This window comes from Acipenser ruthenus, chromosome 37 (assembly GCF_902713425.1).
Source record: "Acipenser ruthenus chromosome 37, fAciRut3.2 maternal haplotype, whole genome shotgun sequence".
In the NCBI taxonomy this organism is placed as follows: domain Eukaryota; kingdom Metazoa; phylum Chordata; class Actinopteri; order Acipenseriformes; family Acipenseridae; genus Acipenser; species Acipenser ruthenus.
This window is the reverse complement of record NC_081225.1, coordinates 7,440,039-7,460,622: the sequence shown is the minus strand read 5'-3', so window position 1 is coordinate 7,460,622 and position 20,584 is coordinate 7,440,039. Positions and strand designations below refer to the sequence as shown.

At 38.0% G+C, this 20,584-nt stretch overlaps 1 protein-coding gene across 2 annotated transcripts in view; it reads left to right on the top strand.

Moving 5' to 3' along the window:
* The window catches only part of LOC117397915 (pleckstrin homology domain-containing family A member 2), a 48,007-nt gene that overhangs the window by 14,111 nt on the left and 13,312 nt on the right, over positions 1-20,584 (top strand). For both annotated transcript variants that reach the window (XM_059008546.1, XM_059008545.1), the window contains exons 4-10: positions 3,222-3,270; positions 4,128-4,225; positions 11,083-11,217; positions 15,360-15,491; positions 16,107-16,175; positions 17,216-17,286; positions 17,919-17,982. In XM_059008546.1, the coding sequence (XP_058864529.1) occupies positions 3,222-3,270; positions 4,128-4,225; positions 11,083-11,217; positions 15,360-15,491; positions 16,107-16,175; positions 17,216-17,286; positions 17,919-17,982 (618 nt within the window). The remainder of the gene's footprint in view (positions 1-3,221; positions 3,271-4,127; positions 4,226-11,082; positions 11,218-15,359; positions 15,492-16,106; positions 16,176-17,215; positions 17,287-17,918; positions 17,983-20,584) is intronic.

Genomic DNA, 20,584 nt, shown 5'->3' with positions numbered 1-20,584 from the left:
AAGGGGCAATCCTTCTTATTAGGTTGGATTTGGATTTTAAAAAAATACAGTATATTGAAAAATCGGCTCAAGTGGTCGAAGTGAAGATTGGAATTGATTTACAGGATAGTGAGCAAAACGGTTCCAGAAATGATAAATGTGACAGACAGACTAGCGCTGTCATTTTTCTATCGCTCAGTAAAGACGCCTTTACCATTTCGTCAAAGCTGGGCTGTTTGTTTTTCAATTTTCTAACTTGAAAGGGATGTTTTTATTCTTTGAAAAATCACCCATCTTGTGATTGGTTGATTAAGTGCAACATTTCCATGTTAATATCCAATCACAATGCTTTTACAAATAAAACACGTGACTCGTAGGGAGATACCCGTCTTTCATGCAAGCAGTCCTAATATACAGTTTTAGCTTAGTTTTCAATCCAAATCAAAATGTGAAAATGAGTTACATATTGTTGCATCCCATTTTTCAGAGCATGTTTGTCTTTTAGAGGTCATTTAACAGTGGCTTAATGTGTTCGTGACTGCTTAATATGGCAGAGATGGGAATAAGACTCCCTTTGCATAGCACTTTGATCCATTCCTGGTTTTACTATGAGTCTAATAAGAGACACTTGAGCGTGTTACCTTATACACTGTGGCTAATCAATCTCATAGTAAATCCTGGACTGGTTGAACTTTTGAAGGTGCCTTTTTTGGTGTCAATGGGAGAAAATGGGGATTATTGCCTTTTAACTGAGGTGGAATTAAAGCAATGTTTTACTGTATTACATTGTAGGCCTTTTAAGGGTCAATGCTTTTCTGGGTCAAATGACTGCTTTTCAAGTATGCTACATCATTATTGTAGTAAAAGCAGAGCCTACTAGAAATGCAATTAGGCATTGTTTGGGGCTGGGAAGATAATTTAAATAAATAAAACTTCAAAAAAAAAAAAAAGAAAAAAAACACACACATGGACCTGCAGAGAGAACTAAGAGTAACAGCTGTGCCTAGTGTTCTTGTCTACATCATGAATGTATTAGGATTTAAATATTAACTGAGTTGCTATTGATGCTGCCAAGGCTGACTGCTCAATTACAAAAGCAGTCTTTAAAAGAAGTACAGCACTGGCAGAGAGATCTGCTAATCTAGCATAAACAGTACTGAGTATGACCACTACATTAGGAAGTACAGTAAATATACTAATCTGAACCAGTGAGGACCAGATCTTCTATAAGATATGGTTTCATCTGGGATTGTGATATCCCCAGTTAGGATTGTTGGTTGACAGAACTCAAGCCTTCCAACTTGGAATAGAAGTTACCTAAATCTCTGAATGCAGAAAGAAATATGCATACATGCATTATGTATATATATATATATACAGACGTGCTCAAATTTGTTGGTACCCCTCCACAAAAAACGAAGAATGCACAATTTTCTCTGAAATAACTTGAAACTGACAAAAGTAATTGGCATCCACCATTGTTTATTCCATATTTAATAGAAATCAGACTTTGCTTTTGATTTTTTATTCAACATAATATTGTAAATAATAAAACAAATGAAAATGGCATGGACAACAATGATGGGACCGCTAACCTAATATTTTGTTGCACAACCTTTAGAGGCAATCACTGCAATCAAACGTTTTCTGTAGCTCTCAATGAGACTTCTGCACCTGTTAACAGGTAGTTTGGCCCACTCTTCCTGAGCAAACTGCTCCAGCTGTCTCAGGTTTGATGGGTGCCTTCTCCAGACTGCACGTTTCAGCTCTTTCCATAGATGTTCGATTGGATTCCGATCAGGACTCATAGAAGACCACTTCAGAATAGTCCAATGTTTTGTTCTTATCCATTCTTGGGTGCTTTTAGCTGTGTGTTTTGGGTCATTATCCTGTTGGAGGACCCATGACCTGCGACTGAGACAGAGCTTTCTGACACTGGGCAGTACGTTTCGCTCCAGAATGCCTTGATAGTCTTGAGATTTCATTGTGCCCTGCACAGACTCAAGGCACCCTGTGCCAGGCGCAGCAAAGCAGCCCCAAAACATAACCGAGCCTCCTCCATGTTTCACTGTAGGTATGGTGTTCTTTTCTTTGAAAGCTTCATTTTTTCGTCTGTGAACATAGAGCTGATGTGACTTGCCAAAAAGCTCCAGTTTTGACTCATCTGTCCAAAGGACATTCTCCCAGAAGGATTGTGGCTTGTCAATATGCATTTTAGCAAATTCCAGTCTGGCTTTTTTATGTTTTTCTTTCAAAAGTGGAGTCCTCCTGGGTCTTCTTCCATGGAGCCCACTTTCGCTCAAAAAGCAACGGATGGTGCGATCAGAAACTGACGTACCTTCACCTTGGAGTTCAGCTTGTATCTCTTTGGCAGTTATCCTTGGTTCTTTTTGTACCATTCGCACTATCCTTCTGTTCAATCTGGGGTCGATTTTCCTCTTGCGGCCGCGCCCAGGGAGGTTGGCTACAGTTCCATGGACCTTAAACTTCTTAATAATATTTGCAACTGTTGTCACAGGAACATCAAGCTGCTTGGAGATGGTCTTGTAGCCTTTACCTTTACCATGCTTGTCTATTATTTTCTTTCTGATCTCCTCAGACAACTCTCTCCTTTGCTTTCTCTGGTCCATGTTCAGTGTGGTGCACACAATGATACCAAACAGCACAGTGACTACTTTTCTCCATTTAAATAGGCTGAATGACTGATTACAAGATTGGAGACATGTGTGATACTAATTAAAGAAACTAATTAGTTTGAAATATCGCTATAATCCAATTATTTATTATCATTTCTAAGGGGTACCAACAAATGTGTCCAGGCCATTTTAGAATATCTTTGTAGAATAAGCAATAATTCATCTCTTTTCACAGCTTCTTTGCTTTATTCTATGACATACCAAAGGCATGCAAGTATACATGATAAAATAGCTTTTAATTTCATCACTTTTCAGGAGGAATGAAGCATTATTTCAATGAGCTGTAAGGGTACCAACAAATTTGAGCACGTCTGTATATATATATAAATATCCTTTTCTCTTTTTTTTTCATTACAGACTAGCAGAAGCAGCTAGAGAGCTGTTTCTGAACATTGATTCATTGAAAGTATTAAAACCATAAAGCTAGAAGGGCACTTTCTCGGTACAGTATTACTAATCTGAACAGCGTCCGGGATTAGCTAGAGTCTATTGTGCTTTAATATGAATTTTATTTAAACTGATTTCTTTCTCTAACGTCTGATTCAGGTCAGTGAAGCGACTATGAAACAGAAACCGAAGACGGAATTCTGCTTTGGTGAGTTAAGGGCATTCCGAGTAAAAAGTGCTTGGAAGGCACGAACAAGATCATTTTGGTAACTTCTGCAAATCTACAGTCTATATAAGGCAAATGTCTGTTGGAATGCCAGCGTTAAGTATGCCATGGTTAAGGGGATGTGCTTAAGTTTGCAGCCAACCTTTGTAAAGTGCTTTGTGATGGTGGTCCACTATGAAAGGAGCTATATAAAAATAAAGGTATTATTATTATTATCATTGAAGACATGAGATTTCAAAAGGCCGCACACACATTACTTAAAATCTGGATCTTAAGTAGCAAATAGCTGCACAGAAAAAAAAAAAAAAGTGTATAGCTAAAACAGTTCCCCATTTTACAAAAATATGTCATATGCCCTTGTATTTATGGATTGTGTGGGTCTTTTGCCATGTTAAATAATACCGGTATTCACAACATGTTAACCCATGCGTTATGTGGCATGACACAACAACCAAACACTGACCCTCTATTGTTTCCTAAGGAGGTCAGCGTTCTGTTATTACTCAATAACGACAAATAAAGCACAGCTGAGAGGTGAAACTAATTAATGTCACCTGTACTAAAACCCTGGCTGACTGATGAAACACTACACAGGGACGCTCAAACCCTGCTCTCAGAGTTAACTCTTTCAGTAGACTGCCATGATTATTTCAGGCAAACAAAGGTAAATAAATAGCTTTAAAAAGTTGTAGATTAATAGGAATAATGGGCATTGCAGTGGCGTGTTTCTCGGTAATAATGAAACTGCTTCGTTTATTGACTCGGGAATTTCACTAATTACCTTGCAACATGACATTAACTCCTGATTATCTTAAACAAGAGTCTTCCTTTTCTTGTAGTAATCAATGCATTATCCAGACGCTATCTCCTGCAAGCGAATGACAAGAATGATCTTCGTGAATGGGTGGATGCTTTGAATAAAGCCACAAAGATTACGGTAAGTCTGACACTGTGCAAAATGACTGCTTATTTTAACACAAAAATGAATTGCACAGCATGATAGCTGACTTACATATTACTGGTTTGTTACCATCATTATTCCCGGGGTTGGCAGTTAAGCGTTTTGTTTTTCTTAGTAAGCGAAACCACCAGCATTATTGATTTCTCACCTTACTTTAGCGGTAGCAGGGAAACGCTATTTTCTCTACTGTTTTCGCACATAGTGATCTTGTTCTGCTGAAGTGTTAATCAGGTATTCAAGTTTGCAGTCTGAATGTACTTTCATTTCCTCTTGTCTTCTACTGCGCAGTAAAAAAAATGCTTTTACACCACAGTACAGATTTTTCACAGCATGATACATATCCCAATATATACATATCCCAATATGATCTTCTTAAAATCAGAATAGACGACACAATTGCTAGCAATCCATTCTCGTAACTTATAGGGTGATTTAAAGTACTTGAGTATATATATAGATAGTAGTAGATATTTGCCTGTTTTATGTGCCAACAGATTTGCAAAAGAAAAATCAATAGCCCACACATTACCTGCCTGCTGAAGCCTACATATAAATGAAAAGTTTCCTAGTTAGAAAGCGTAGAAAGGGGCCGTTTTAACAGCAGACATGGGTTATGTTGAACACTTTACAAAACGTGTCTTGTATACAGTAAACAAAAAATGACTTTTGCATGACACATGCCTCACATGACTAGCCACATGGTCAGTAATCAAAAACTCAGAGCTCTATTTACCATCCTGCAGATTTTTGGACGCCCTTAACAACATTATTACATGCAATAAAAATACAGTCAAATCAGGGCAGCAGCATTTCGATCAATGCATACATCCTAGAATCTACAGCAAGTGGAAATGGGACAGTTTAGTAAACCTCAGAGAGCGTAGCCCTGTTTTCAACTAAATAATTTTAATCTTGTGCTTCATAGCATGTAACTGAAAAGAATTAATTTACAAGGAAGCTCATAACCATGGGTTTCACACAAGGTTCCCATGTGAACAGCTCTGCCATTATTACAGTGTAAACACAGAGCTGGGCTCAGTGGCTTTCAATGCGGCTCTCAGACCAGAGGGTGACAGAAAGCAGATGATGTCACAGAGAGCTTGCACTGTGATTCTTTTGGAATGCTGTGGTCTCCAATTAGGGAAGTTAGGAAGCTATTTTAGAATTTTAGTGTTACGGGGGGTGGGCAAAACAAATATGAGTAAATGCCAAAACACTGTCATCGGTGTTTAGAGAAACTGGGGTTCATATTGTTTGAGTGAGGCTGGAAACTGTAGCCCAACAACTTATGAACAGGATCACACAGACACAGTATATGAATCTAAACTAATTTCAATATTGAAGAAATTAAAAAAAATAATAATACTTTGTCAAAACTGTGATTGAATTGATTATGTTTTGTTTAGTAGCTTCTAAAAACCAAGTGGGGGGGGGGGGGGGGGGCTGGTGGGGAAGGGAAACCAAAAGGCCACTTATGAGACAATGGGATTTTAAAAAGGAGAGAACCAGGAATGGGTGGCTTTCTAGACAGAAAAGGAGTTCCCCTCGCCTTCCAGTCAGAGTCAGTTTTCACCTGACAATTAGTGCTTTTATATTATTGATAAAACAAAAAAAAATAATTTAAAATGTAATAAACATTTTCCTGGTTCTCCTTTCTCCAACATTGTGGTTCTGCATCGCTGCAGCCCAATGCTCTGGTGTTCTGGGAATGCAGGCCGGAGCAACGTTACAACAGTTTTTTTAAGGAAGGAGTTTTACCTCACTTCCTTTTTTTGTTGTGTAAGAAGCATTCATGTTCCGTTTTAACTCAAAAATTTAAATCTTTACTGCAGTATTTTCTCCAGAAGTTTAGCCTTATGTGAACTGGGGGCGCTAATAGTTTAGAGTTTAAACATTTAGACATAAGTGTTATACAGTTAGATTTTTGTGTAAATGTTTAACCAGAGCACAATTTGTTATCCTTAACAACAAAAACACCCAGTCGAAATGGAAAAAAAAGTTATGAGAAACTAGTCAGCATCCAAAATATGCAGGTTAAATACTTTTATAAATATATCTCAGTGTATAAAAACACTGTAAGGGCTAATTGTTTATCATATTCAATATTCAGAATTATAATATATAAACTTAGGATAAGTGACACTTACTGTAAGAAAAATGTCTTATTCTGCTATTACATGCAGCAGTAGGAGGTTATAAATAACCCAATCAAGCTATAGTGGAAAGTTAATTTTTTTCTACTTAGGATATTCTCGTTTAAACTGATCCACTCTCTGCTCATACTTTACCTTTCACCTGATTGGCTTCAAGATCGATCACAGCGGACATTACAAAAGCTCCACACGGTTCGTCTCAACTCAGCATTATTGTCAGTTCTTGAGAGATCCCCGAGTGGCAGGGGGTGTTCAGGTCAGGAGAGGGGAGTCTCTCAGGGTCCCTGTCACAAACTCATTGCCAGTACTATGGAAATAACACGCTGATCAGAGAGGAGTTTATCGGGTGTGCTCAATCAGTTTCGTCACTACAGCACTCAGACGTGGCACATCAGAGGAGGTGCAGGAAGCCTGCTTTGCTTGCTCTGTCTGCCAGGGCAGCACTAAGGAGCCGAGCTGCTAAAAATACTTGCGTCAGAGAACCCCGGAGTGACACCTCTGGCTGTCGCTTCCTTATCACTGCAGCACTATGACCTGCTTGAGATGTATTCTCCACAAGCTGCTGTAGACTCTCACTGATCTGTACCAGTTGGGACCCTGTTTTAATTTGTGATGTGTACCATATTAAAAATGCCTTGTCTAGTCTTAGTTTTATGGCTAACATATTTCATCACAAAAAAATCAATTAACCTTTCTAAAAAACTTTCTAAATTAAGTGACCCGAATCAGACCCGTTCAGACAACCTATCTATGCATAAGACACAATTACATTTTTACATGTTATCTTGTACAACACCTCAATGTTTTTTGGCACTGTCTTTTTAGTAGGATCAAAGCACTCTATGAATGAGTATTCTGTTTATGCATCAAACACAAATCTGCTTAGCATTATGGTGTAAAATTAAACAGATTTGAGTGAATGACAGACAGATTCCACACGGTCTGTACATCGCACTTACATTTTGACATTTGTATATACAGTCGTGGTCAAAAATGTTGCATCACCCTCTAGAATTAACTAATTTTGCTTCATAAAGTCGAATGAAACCTGCTGAATAATGTTATGCTAACATATTGAATTACATACCGCTTTGTATTTTTCCCTATACTTAATGAAAAACTGACATTGAAAAATGTGACATTTAGAAATCCAACATGAAATACTGTAATACTATTATGGTTTCTGGTAGACTTTTGCAAGATCATTTTGTAGTTTCTTTGATACATGATATTCAATTAATTATGATTATTTTCATAATAATCATATATTTTTTTTATTTTTTTTAATTATGTCTCAATCCTAAAATTCTAGGTGATGCAAAACATTTGGCCATAGTTGTACAGTGTACAGGGGATGCAAGTCAAAAATGATCCACTTTTCTGTAATTCTGTATTTACAACCATGACATTCTTTTTAGTAGAGATCTAAGACATGGTTTAGCTTTAGCCCTGCTGTGCAAAACCACTGTAAACATCAATGAAAGCAAGCCAGCTACCACCCTGTTCACTGTCAGCAACACATGACGAAAGCACTCGCTAAGCGTATGCAGTTTAACCTGCGTTGACTGTGAACACTAATGTCCTAAACTGACAAACCTACAGATAATAAACTGAACAACTTCAATTTAAGGGAGTGAGTTGGATGACTTAATTCTTCAGCCTTTTGTTTTGCAGGCCACAGCGCAGATTATAATTAAAACCAAAAAAAAAAACAAGTATTGTCATGACTCAGGATCTCCACAGACAGGCCTTGCATGTTGGAACTTGCCTTTTTTATGAGACTGTACTATTTTAAATCATTAGCGGTTGGACTTACATTGGTTATGGTTAAGGGTATTTTTTTTCTTGTTTATCACAATTTCCGTGAAATGTATCCATTGCCGTGTAATATGTAGCTCCCAGTGAAAATTCCCGTTTCCGAAAGAATAGTGTAAATACACTTTTTTTTTTTTAATCTGACAACTAGTTTAGGTTGCTTCTTGGAAATTATTGAACACACTGCAGATAGCTACATTGTTTCTTTAAAATGTCTTCAATGTAAAAGACATCAGCTGCATCAAAGATCGGAAATATTTCTGCTAAAGATGGTCTCTTGTTATTTTTACATTTATTTATGTTTTTATTTTGTTTTATGGTGAAATTAGTCTTTAAAAAGGTGGGCATAAAAAACTAAGTATTCCACAATTTACCATTTACTGTTTTTCAGGTCAGCATTTAAATATTTACAACATTTGTTATATAATAACTCCAGAGAAAATTATCCATTAACGCTATATTTTTCTGCTGTAAAAAATAAATATTATGTTTAAATTGTGAAATATCTTGAAATACCAGTTTTGAGACTGAAATGCCATTTCAGTGACCAGAGCTGTAGAATGTTCGCTCCCACGCGCACAATGTGCGCTGAAGGATTTGGTCGAGAGCCAAAAATTATTTTTGTCCCCGGCACAAAGTTTTGAACTTTTGACGACATCCGATAGAGATCTGAGAGGGGCGGGGGGCGGGGGAACCTGGAACCGTGGTTATCGGGCTCATGCTGTCACTCAAAAACAAATGCACACTTTTCACTTTAATTAGCATGCTATGTTCTGTTTGGGATGTATTTACATAAACAAGATAACATGAAGCATGGTGTCATTTATACCTGTCTACTCCCAAACAACACATGACCACAGTAGTACAGTATCGGTGGTAATATAAGCTTTTTGCTATTTTGTTAAATTTATTTTTTCATATTTTGGTAGAATTTCCATTTTTATTATTAAAATGCCACCTCCAAGTCATCAGAGGGTGAAATGCGATTATTGTAAAACAATGAGACTACATGGGGGGTATTTAGTTATGTGTGTTCTACCTGTCTATATATTCATTCAATCAAAAGTTCTTCATTTTAAAATACTGTATTTATATGTATAAGTTAAAGGTAAAGGTTGTTGCCACTCAGAATAACAGTCAATGACATTTTTGTAAAGTATTGTCTATTGAATAATCCTAATATGTTTTAAATCTATAATTAGGGCTTCTGATTTTCAGTGTTTTACCCTGACTTTTATATTGAAATCAAATTGATACCTGTTAAGCCATTGGTGTATCTCAAATCACAACTGAGAAACATGTTAATATTAAAATTGATTTAATTTACTTTTTTTCTGTGAAATAAGTTGCAGTTAAAAGAAAGTGTGATTGCACTCTGTCCAAAATCTCTTCTCAGGTGTCATTTACACAACACATTTAATTGATCTCCCTCCCCAGCACACACTTGCTACAGTACTCAATTCAACCGTGTGTGTGTGTGTATGTGTATTCTACACTGAATAAGCCATTTGTAACTGTGAACAAATTACAGCCCTAGTTACATTGTGGTGTACCAGCTGTTCTTAAGAGACATGTTTGAGAGCTCTATAGAGAGGGGTGCTTTTAACATCCAAGATTAAAAACTGACCAGGATGTGATGACTGAAACAGAAAGGGATATCTAAAGTTAACCTGTACCCCGCTGGGATAAGCCACCACTGTATGTTATTAAAGCATTTTACAGCACCTGTTGTTATCCCAGGATTACATCTAAAAATCGCTGGTGGATGCATCCCGGATTATATTGGTACCCGACAATGGGAACACTATGTTGGTTCCAAATCCATTGTGGTGTCATCCATGCTGTGGTCTGCTAATTGTTCTGGTAGAGCTACTACAGGTTCTGTTGGTATTTTCTGGGCAATGTTACGTTCTTCACACCCTCTTGTTAATATTTAATGGTGTCGGCTCTGATTTATCAAAGGCCAGGGATCTGTGGTTTGTACAGTCAGTTGACTGATCGTCTCCGACAGCTGCACCCAGTCCTATATCTGAAAGACAGGAAGTGATGCTCACTGCGCTCGCTTGTGCTTCCTGAAGTGGCTGTCTGCTGCGTGGCTCTGATGAGCAGAGGAAAGTGACAGGCCTGGCCTAACCATTCCCAGGGGTAACCAGAAAACAAAAATAAAACAGCACAAAACTCCAGGGCTGTTGAATGAACAACCGTATTCACAAACAGATTTTTTTTTTTTTTTTTAACCTACTGGTACAATATAAAGAAAGATATTACATGGTAAATATTTCAGCTCCTTGTCACCACATAAGCTTGTGGGGTAAAATCTAAACAAAAACACCATGTGGAAAAAAAATGTAACTTTCATAACCTCCTACTGCAGCAGGAACATGCCTGTGTGACTCACAGACTGACCTAGTTCAAAGCAAAGTTTAATGTGTGTGTGGGTGGGTGTGTGTTTGTGTGTTTGTGTTTAAATGCAGTGCAGTTCACTGTGCTAATCTCAAACTTAAGGGTTTGAAAGAACCACATTTTATTAAATGGTATTTTGCAAAAAAAACCTGGTTAATATAATTTTACTACGCAGTTTTCATGTCATTTGGACTATTGCTTTGGACTTGTATTGCATTTCTATATTTAAATTGAAGAGCAGCTCCTGAACACAGGTAAAAGCACCTCAAAACAGACTTACAGTATGCAAGTAATTGCAATAAAAAAAAACCCCCAAAAATAAAACATGTATAATGCTTGGAAACATAAGGTAAGGGGCATCATAAAAAAATAGTAATTTAAAGCTTCTTACAGACGGTTTAGGTGAGATTGTGGCAAACGTGATTGAAGTAACGCATATCTGATGACACGGTTTCTTCCTAGGTACCAAAAGAGTGCAGTATCGCTCCTAAAACAGAAACCAGCAGAACCTCAGTGGATCCCCAGAACAGAAAACAGCAGGTACCCTACAAGACAGCCATCGTCGGAGGGGTGGTGGTGCACACCCCCATCAATCAGGTAGGGGGATTAAACAGAATGGGATCATGCCTGCATTGGCACCGATGAATTAATGCATTTGTTGTTCATTCGTTGGCTTGACAACGTGAACTTGGATTAGAAAAACCTAGATTTTGCCCCAATAATATTGATACGACATAAAGTCTGAACACTCCCACGACCTGAACTATGAAATGAGTGTACGTGAGCTTTAAGGTACTGTTACTGTTTTCCCATGTGGTGTAACACTGTGTTTGCAAGGGCAAATGCCTTTCTGTATTAAGAAAAGGCGGGACACTCTCTATATTGGAAGGTGGGGTGATTATTTGTTCAGGGGTACCAATATATTTAGTGAGCAAGCAGGGGGCTGAGTGGGGTATATAGTTTGCATTCTGAGTTTGCAACTCTTCTTAAACTGCATATCACAAAATAGTGTTAACAGCTGGGCGAGGCTCTGCAGGAAGAGACAGTGTTTGAATGATCTCTGCTGTAGTTATTAATATCATAGTGAATAAATGAGTTGCTGTTACTAGGATCATTTTTAACCGGTTATGTATTTGTGGCTGTGGTTAAAGCTAGCTTCTTCTGCATGTGTGTTTTATGACTGATTTACTATTACTTCCTTACGTGGTCTTTTATCTTTACCGTTAAGATTGTGCTTTTTTTGCATAGAACTAAGCAATCTCCTTCTCTAGCCAGCTAGTTAACCCCTGAGTCCAAGTACATGGCAGAGGCTCCTTGAATAAACAGCCAGTACTATGCCCAGTCCTGTCAGGGACTAGTTTGTTCAGTGGGACTCAGGATTTAAACCTTTTATTTTAATCTATTTAGTGACTGAAGAGTTAACCAATGGATTTCAATGTACAGATATACCCTTCTAAAATCATCACAAAGGGCTTATCATCTATAACCTGTCAAAATAAGGGTTAAAAACAGAGAAGCAGCATTGATGTCATATGTAGCATGAGGTACTGCATTGATTAGAATAGCGTTGCTTAATAAAATGTCTTCAATATATACTGTACCTGTGTAACAATAATTAAAAACAGTGGAAAGCTGTAAGCACACAGTGCAGTGGTCTATATTGTGCTGCTGTACTTTTCAATACCGTACAGCACCTTGTGAACCTTCTAATGTAATGTTTTTTTTGTCCCAAACTGAGTGGGATTAGAAAGCAGTTGTATGACTGATACGTGCGAGTGATCCTAACTAGAGTGTGACTGTAACTGCAGTGATCGGATCAGGAGCTCGTCCTCATTCTGTGAGGGACATTTCAATGTGGTGAGAGTAAGTGAAAGGTGACTGTTGACTGTATACACAAGAGTTTACAAGGAGTGTCGTGGTGCAGCACCCAGAAAGTGTCTCATCTTTATTCAGTTGGATTCTCAGATTTATTGATCAGTCATTATTGCGATTACTGCAATGATACAAACATGATTATATTGCAGAACAAAATCAAATTCAGCAAATTATTTTTTAAGTACTATTATTATAAGTTAATACGTTGTGTGTAGCATGTCTCTATCATAGAAGAGGTGCCACCGCAGTTTGGGCAAGAGGACTGCAAAGCTGCTCAGACTGTGAGGAATGTCTCTTGTACAGTAAGAGACACCCTACACACATTAAAAGTCACACAAATGAAGATTGTACTCAGGAATTATTTTTCTAAAACTTTTATCCCTCCCCCGGTCGTGAAATGGTTCAGTCCAGAATTAACTGCCAGTGTCTGAATGCATGTAGGCCTACAGGTGCTGTGCCGTGGTGAAACTATTTATTAAAAACAAAAGTTCAGCTGGAGGACAGTAGCATTCAAGGATTAAACGTCTTTTACCTTGTTCAGATTGGCAAGTGTTTTTATTTTTATTTTTTTAAAATATTGGATTTAGCTGTGGTGTTCTATGCATGGTGTCACATCTATAGACCGGACACTATGTACTGGAATTGTGGCAAATACTTCACTGTGATTGGTTGATTTGTTATGTCATTTATAATAGGGATACATGCTTTAAGTTGATAAAACCACATGTCATGTATTTCCGAAGCCCATTTAAAAATCTAATTGAGCACAACTGCTGTAGTATTTTTCAGACGAATACAGAAAAATCAATGCAAACTCATGTTCAATCTTAGGTATACAAAGCAAACGACCATGAGGTTGTGGTCTGCTCTGGTACCATATTTGGAAGGGATGTCTCAAAGAGAGAGACACACACACACACACACGCACACGCACACACACACACAAGGGCCGAGTGTGTGAGAAGGGTAACGACGGCAAAGGAACAGGACAGGGCTCTGGTGCAACTGCAACACGAATAATGACAGTGCTCTGCGGTTTAAAGATGCATATCTTCTCTGTGCTGAGCGGCACTTCAAACCTATAGACTTGTTACTGTTCTGTCTCAGTTTCTCTTTTGGCACTTCCTGACTACCGATATTACACATTTATGGTGTTGAAACCTTAACAACTAAACTGTTTTTTGTTTTTTTGGGGGGGGGGGAGGTTTGCACCTTACATTTTCATTTTTTGTCCTGCGTTTCTTGGTGTGTGTATTGCCCAGCCAATTTCCTGTACTTAAATGTACATGGTGATTATTAGAAAGTAAGTTTACCACATTCATGATATGGTGTGTTGATGTGGTAAACTTACTTTCTAATCACCCTGTATTTTTGGTCTCAGTTTTTTTGGCTTGCAAATTAACAGTCCATTTATTTATTTATTTTATTTATTTATTTTTTATCTGAAACCTACAGTACACGGGTCGTTCTAGCTCAAGTTGACCCCTTGCATCAATTGGTTTGATTTATTTATTTTTTGGCGGGAAAACAACAAGCTTTAAAAATGTCTAGGCCATCCCCCACATGGAGAACAATTAGGTCTAAGGTCATGAAAAATGTGTATTTTTCTGCAGACATGCTCTCAACATGTCGTGCTCCAGACCCGCCCTGGAACCTTTGGTGGTTTCTGTATCATCAGCCACAAACAGAGGCCACGCCTCCCCACAGTCTGACCCACTTGAGCTGGAGTGACCCACGCATTACTATGAAAATCTACAATTTTGCAATTCTGAAAATCCGCAAGAGTGAAATCAGGAAGCAGTCTTCGTCCCTGTACAGGTTTTACATGCAGGCAAACAAGATTCCTCCTTATTGCCTCTCTGCAGACTTTATTATACGTTTTCCAATACATGTTATACATGGTTTACCTCGATATGAATTTGATGCAGTCATCTGAAATCACATAGTGTTAGATACAAAATGGTTTTACTTTAAGGTTAGTTATGTTTAATTGTTCCTGTTCAGTACAATATATAGTGCAGGATGCTTCAATCTAATTTTCACCCCACTCAAGTTCAGAGCGTAAAGAAAGCCCACTCACAGGGTGGATATCAGCTTGTAGCAACATCACCCTATACAATATGTATTTATATATATAGGAAACACCTACAGAGCTACAGTAATAGTTATCATGGCATTATAAGGAAACTATCTTCAGAAATATTTTAAACAGTATGTCAGTTTAATACACAGAGTTGTTCAGCTCAGTTTTTGCAGTCAAGTACAGTATATGGACCCTATTTACAAACCTTTAAGCAAGTCATTTAAAAGATTAAGTGGATTAAACAGTTTTGTATCCTTAGAACAACTCCAAACTGTTGTTTTAGAAACCAACAACAGTCCAGAACAGTTTAAGGAATATCAAACTTAACTTGTTAAATCATTTAAACTCCCATTAATTGTGACGTTCTCCCTGGCTGGTAGTGCTGTCTCTGATGCTCGTTCTTTTTTTTCAATCACGACATCATTCCATGGCACTTAACACCCCAGCATCTTGAATGGTCAAATCGCTTGTCTGTATGAAGAGAGACGAACAAGACAAAATCTTGGTAGCTGTGGCATTGATCCTTCCTGGCTTTAGATATTTGTGCAATAAAAATTCACGACTAGCCACATTATCAAAAAGCACAATAATCTATTATTGTTCCGAATTAAAATTGACATAATCTGTTAAAGCAGCTATAAAGTGTTAAGTGATTTATGATCGATTTTTTTTTTATTGCACCTTATTTTGAGTGGGGGGGGGGGGGGGGGGGGGTAGAATGTGGGTCCCCACAGAACCCCAACACGGTGTTATGATCACCACACTGTGTTCTGTCCTGCAGAAGGAAGACGAGTCAGAGGGAGGGGAGTTTGGGTTTCATGGCAGTCTGATCCGCTCACAGAGCCACATGCCATCTGTGGGGAGCAGGCTTGGAGTGCTGAAGAGTGGCTACTGCGTCAAACAGGGCAATGTGGTGAGTGCAGAGGCCAGCAATGCAAATCACACAGGCCATTCAACTGAGAGCAAAACATTGCCGACTGAGGAATTGTATTCGTTGCTACAATATTTATACACACCTTGGTTTTTATGTTTTGATGTACAGTAATGAGAAAAGCTACTTTATTTATGTAACTAGATTCTGTTTCTTCTGCAAAATGTGTATTTGTTTTTGTTCCCGCTGTCTGGCAACACATAATGTACCACATATGAATACGTCTGGCTTGTGAGGCTGGATTAAAAAGATAATGATATTGAGGGGTGGCTAAGCATTGTATCATATGTGATACAGGAATGGGCATTGCAAGGTTAATGCCAAGCTTGAGTGAAAAGACACACGCTAACACAATTACAAACCCACCTGTGGAAGTCTAGTAAGTTGCCAGTTGCTAAAAATGACTCAGGAGCACAATAGCAAAATGAACAGAAACAGGAGAGGAACAATCGACAGAATGTCAGAAGAATTTTGGAATAGTTAGTAAGCATGGCAAATAACGATGCATTAATAACTAATCATACAGGACACAAATATTATAGCTGCCTTTTAAATAGGTGATATGCAGTGTTAACTATTCCTTCATTTATTTGACAGAGAAAGAGCTGGAAACGGAGATTCTTCATGCTGGATGAGAATTCAGTCAATTACTTCAAATGTGAAGCGGTGAGTTACAAACAATGGTGCAAATAAATAAATAAATAAATAAGTGTAGTGACTTTGCCACAAAACACTACCAGCATGGAACCAAACACACAAGCATGTGTGCTACTAACTATATAAGAGCCCATTCTGTAGATGCTAGTAATAAGAGCACTATTCTCATAAAACATATATACAATGTTCTAAGTGATTGATTGATTCTGCAACACCAGCCCCAGCAGAGGAATTCAAAAGAAAAGACATGGAAAAACACGTTTGGTCTGCACATTTTTTCCCCCACACGTTTGTTTATTGTAGAAATACAGTATTAAAGGGGCTCCCGAGTAGCGTATCCAGTAAAGGCGCTCCACGTGGAGCGCAGGATGCGCTCTATAATCTGGACGTCGCGAGTTCGAGTCCAGGCTATTCCACAGCCGAACGTGGACGGGAGCTGCCAGGGGGCGGCGCACAATTGGCCGAGCGTCGCCCGGGGGAGGGAGGGTTAGGTCGGCCAGGGTGTCCTCGGCTCACCCACGCACCAGCGACCCCTGTAGTCTGGCCGGCACCTGCAGGCTTGCCTGTATGCTGCCCGAGAGCTGCGTTGTCCTCCGACGCTGTAGCTCATGAGTGGCTGCATGGTGAGTTCGCAGTGTGAAAAAAAGTGGTCGGCTGACGGCACACGCTTCGGAGGACAGTGTGTGTTCGTCTTCGCCCTCCCGAGTCAGCGCAGGGGTGGTAGCGGTGAGCTGAGCACAAAAAAAAAATTGGCCATTCTAAATTGGGAGAAAATAATAAAAATAATTGGCAACGACTAAATTCATAAAAAAAAAAAAAAAAAAAGAAATACAGTTTTAATAAATAAATGGGTTCCAAATAGTCTGGTTTTAAAATTGCACCAGTTCAGGTTCACAGAAACATGAACGAGTTTACAAAAACTATTTCCAAACAGGTCTATCGTTCTAGAAACAATGAATTAGACAGTACGCATGCATGTTACATGGCACTTAGTATTCATGAATGGAAAATGCTAAGCGACACATCAATCTTGATAACTTTTATTTCAGGACAAGGATCCCCTCCGTGCGATCCCTTTGAAGGATGTGCTGAAGGTCCATGAATGTCTTGTCAAGTCCGGGTGAGAATAAAACGCCAGTAAAAGAGTTTAAAACTAGCAGCGGGTTGAGTAGCTGTTCTACTAGCAGTAGGAAATGTTTGCCCCAGGACATCTTTACAGACCATCAAAATCAGCAACTCAAAATGACATCTAGATTAAAGTTACTTTGATTTATGAGGAGGAAGAAAAACTATTCAAATTTTACAGGGAAAATATAGCAACAAGTTGAGAAATAGCTTTCAGCTAATGCTGGCTACATTTAGTAGTAGTAGTAATTTATTTGGCGATTTAAGTGTTACAGGGCACTACAAGGTTACAATGCAAAACAGTATTTAAATACAGCCTAGTTTAAAGCAAGTGCAAATTATACTATAATCCAGTAACATTGCTCTATACATTGCGAAGTAGCAGTGCATTTATCTTTGTATAATTATAATCAATCAAACTTAATACAAATGTGTGATACCTATTACAAATAAAGTACACTAGTGTACTGTATATTATCTGGGTGAAATCTCATTCCGTTCAAACCATGTGACCTTCAGTCTCTTCCTACCCCACATATTCTATTTTACTATATGTGATAAAATCTAGTTTTATATCGAGGGACTGCCCTCTAGTTTCTAATTTTAACCTTTTTTCCCCCCTCTTAGAGATCTTCTGATGAGAGACAATCTGTTTGAAATAATAACAAGTTCTAGGGTATTTTATATTCAGGTAAGAGATTCGTCAATTCATAATATTGATACGCAAGTCCCCATTTCACAGATTTAATTTTCTTTTCTTCTAGTTAAAAATTGTGTCATGGTATGGGGTATTTTCAGAGGGGAGACAGGAGGCAAAGACACAGCGACCATTTGAGAATTACCTGTCTAAGCAGTGACAAAATACAAAAATAAGAGCACAGTTCCATATCTTTACTGTCATGCTAATTCTTTCCCTAGTATGATCTTACATAAGAAAATAACCATTAACCCTGCTCCTAGTGGATGTAAGAAATATGTGGTGTTTCGTACTGGTGGATTTCTTAAATCTGTAAGTGTTGCAGGGGGGACAGGTTAATGGTTACACTCTGGTGTACCAGATGTACTTGGACCTAGTTCTATTGAGGCCAGATGGGTGCTTTAAGTAAAGGACAAACGCAAGTGTTGAATCAGTACAAAGAATTCACTGTTTCAAGTGCTGTTAGCCATTTGAACACTTTGGATTATTTTCTTATCGATTGAACACTTTGAGTTGTTTATCCCTTACTTAAAGCACCCCTGCTCCTCTGTTATGCTTAGTCCAAACAGTTAAAATGTTTGTCTCTCATATTGTGGGAATGTTGTCATGAGTTCCCATTTATAGTGTCTGGTCTCTGGTGAAGATAGCAGCGAGGACTGTGTTTTAGATGTAGAATGTGAAAGTGGCATTCAAAAAATTAAATGCAAAGAACAAAGGAATGTAAACCAGGAACGGAGAGTAAAGTTATTGATCATTTTGCCAAATCTAAAACAGATGAAGACCTAAATATCATTGCCAGCGATCAGTTTAAGAAGTAGTGCAAGTGGGCTGTAAGTTTGTTTGAACAATGGTTAAATGAAAGGAATGCAAAAGCAGAGTTTATTTCGAACGTCTGTATAATTGGTGGAGATTTACCAAGTGATGGTGAAATTGCTGTTGTTCCTGAATCTGTCCAGAAGATAGGTGAAGTTTGAATTAGAAGGGGGGTGTTTGTGGAAATGAATTTGTAATTTTGTTTACATTGTTAAATGTATAATTGTATTACTTTAAGAAAATACTTTGCTAAATAACACTAGAATTAACTAATTGTTGAAATGATTGTTGTGTAATACAATGATATTCGCTTTTCTTTTGAATTGTTCTGACTGTGGTTTCATTGACAAATCAACAGTTTTCTGTGGTTTTGTAGCACAAACTGTGGATTCGTTAATCAACAATACATCTGCCACGCAATCCCCTTCTCTACAAAGCCACACTGCCACTTTTCGTTGGAAGAGTCGTAGAATTAATGCAATGTCTGAAGCAGAAAATAAAGTGAATGTGAACAGCAAGTTTAACAACTATAAATACCGTAATAATCTATATTCTAAATATAAAAAGGCTGACTCCTCTGCGAGGCACCTGTGGTATGAAAAAAAGTGAAAACAACTGTGATGTTTATTTGTTTCATGTACCCATCCATCTGTGTTTACCGCAAAACAGATTTCGTTTTACGCGGCTAAATGCCTTAACGCTCTTGTGAATTCATAACACCGAATAAAACAACATCCTGGCTAACCCCCCCGGGGCTGTGTGTGCAGACCGTTTGTTCCCTTAAATCGAACGCGTGTTTGACGTCGTGGAAAGATTAAGAAAAACAGAAGAAAAATAAAAAGGCACCGACTGTACAGAGCCACCCACCTGTGTTTACAGCAGACCTACTGCATTTCTGTAGCTTTCTGTAAAAATATTTATTAGAAGGCAGAAGGATTTCCAGAACTGCTTAAAAGTTTAAGGTTTGTCCCCACCCCCTCCACCCCACCCCCTCATTTGCCATTAATTCTGCCCTGCCTATCCTAAGGTGATATTTGATAAGATTAGCCGATACATCTTGTTACATTTTTGTACCTGATATATGTTAGACACATTATTGATCACCAAGACTTCTATTTTGATTCAATTAAACTTTCAATCGTTGGTTTATCACCCTGGTGCTGTATTTGGAGCCTCGCATAACTGGCTGCTCAGAAACACTAAAGCTCTTTGGTTTTTGTGGTGAGAAGTGGCAAACTTGGATGTCTTTTTATAATGTTCTCCATGCATAATACTATGTATAAAAAAATGACATGCATGTTTTCAGTGGAGTATGGAAGTGTTCTCAGTACATCCTGTCTGATATTTTTTTAGAAAATTGGTTGCCGTTCACCAGTCAAGGACATGACATAAGTGATGTAAAGTTTGTAGCATTAGAACAGTTAAAATTAGACAATGCGACTTATAGAAGAATAAAAGAAAGTAAATGGAGAAATAGACTGAATACGATTATGCCAGCGGGACTCAACAGAAAAGAATGAACTAATTAACTCCAATAAATATATAACATGTAAATAAATAAATAAAACAACATCCATTCAAAAGTTGTGCATGCTGATGCGCTGGGGAGGCCAAATCAAGGCTGATCCTCAGAGCCAGCATTGCATGATAATATAAATATAAGTTTATATAAAGTAATGTTAATTAGAATTAATACAGATTTAAAATATAGAAGTAAAAATGATGTCAATATATAGAACACCATTACATCATGTACGAATAAATCATGGATTTGAATATAAAC